This window comes from Hippocampus comes, unplaced genomic scaffold (assembly GCF_001891065.2).
Source record: "Hippocampus comes isolate QL1 unplaced genomic scaffold, H_comes_QL1_v1.1 C16882218, whole genome shotgun sequence".
Lineage (NCBI taxonomy): Eukaryota > Metazoa > Chordata > Actinopteri > Syngnathiformes > Syngnathidae > Hippocampus > Hippocampus comes.
This window is the reverse complement of record NW_017840547.1, coordinates 1-1092: the sequence shown is the minus strand read 5'-3', so window position 1 is coordinate 1092 and position 1092 is coordinate 1. Positions and strand designations below refer to the sequence as shown.

Here is a 1092-nt window from a genome sequence, read left to right as displayed (position 1 = left end):
GTTGCGGCCCAGATCCAGGCTCAGATCCAAGCACAGGCGCAGCAGCAAGGCGGGGCGGTTCCCCAGCAGATCAAACTGCAACTGCCTATCCAGATCCAGCAGGCTCACCAAATCCAGAACGTGGTGACGATACAGGCCCCAACAAACCTGCAGGACCAACTTCAGAGGATGCAGCAACCCAGAGACCAGCAACAACCACAACCGCAACAGCAGCAACATCAGCATCCACCACCAAAGAAGAAGAAACACCAAGAGAATAAAAGGGAGCATAAGGATCATAATCAGTTGCCCGTGAGCTCGGGAGATGGTGTTCATAAACAGGTGGGACTATCAAACAATGACCTTAGTCTGTTGCCGCACATTTCAGCACTGAAATCATGTTTATGCTTGCTGCCAGGTGGGAGCGAAGCAGAGCGTTACAGCCGAACAGCTCAAACAGAGGAAAACCCAAGCCGCTGCTGAGCGGGAGGAAAACCAGAGGTTTGGGACTTTGTGATTTTTGCTGTACAACCGCTGGGAAGCTGCCCCGCCAAGCGTACCAAAATAATTTGCTTGTGTCTACTTTCTCCAGAATGATTGTGTGCAACCAGGTGATGAAGTATATTCTCGATAAGATTGAGAAGGACGAGAAGCAGGCAGCTAAGAAGAGAAAGAAGGACGAGGTGGTTGAGCAGAAACGCTCCAAGCAGAATGCCACCAAGTTGACGGCGTTGTTGTACAAGCATAAAGAACACCTGAAGGCGGAGATTCTAAAAAAGCGGGCTCTGCTGGACAAGGACCTTCAGTTGCAAGTGCAGGTTGGCAAGCATTCAACTTGGTCCAAAGCACGCTTTATGGATTAAAAGTATAAGGACACCGTCGGGAATTGCTAATAGAAGGAAAATGGAGCGGATAGTGTTGCAATACTATTCATTTGACGCATGACCGTGGCCTCGTGTTTTTGAGGAAGTTGAATAAAGACTGGATGACGGCAGTCATCGTGTATCTTAAAACGTTCATATCTGTCATGGAAAAGTCTAAATAAGTGAAACATTCCGGTTTAAAACAAATTGATTACCTCAAATCATGCGTGACGGATGACATGATAACTCG

At 47.8% G+C, this 1092-nt stretch overlaps 1 protein-coding gene across 1 annotated transcript; it reads left to right on the top strand.

Annotated features, from left to right (window-relative positions):
- The first annotated feature begins 6 nt into the window (after window positions 1–6).
- On the top strand, window positions 7–842 carry LOC109509403 (nucleosome-remodeling factor subunit BPTF-like). The gene is made up of 3 exons (XM_019859258.1): window positions 7–321; window positions 398–480; window positions 572–842. Exons 1-3 carry the CDS (start codon window positions 169–171, stop codon window positions 840–842), a joined length of 507 nt encoding a protein of 168 aa, XP_019714817.1. The 5' UTR covers window positions 7–168.
- Window positions 843–1092: the final 250 nt, after the last annotated feature.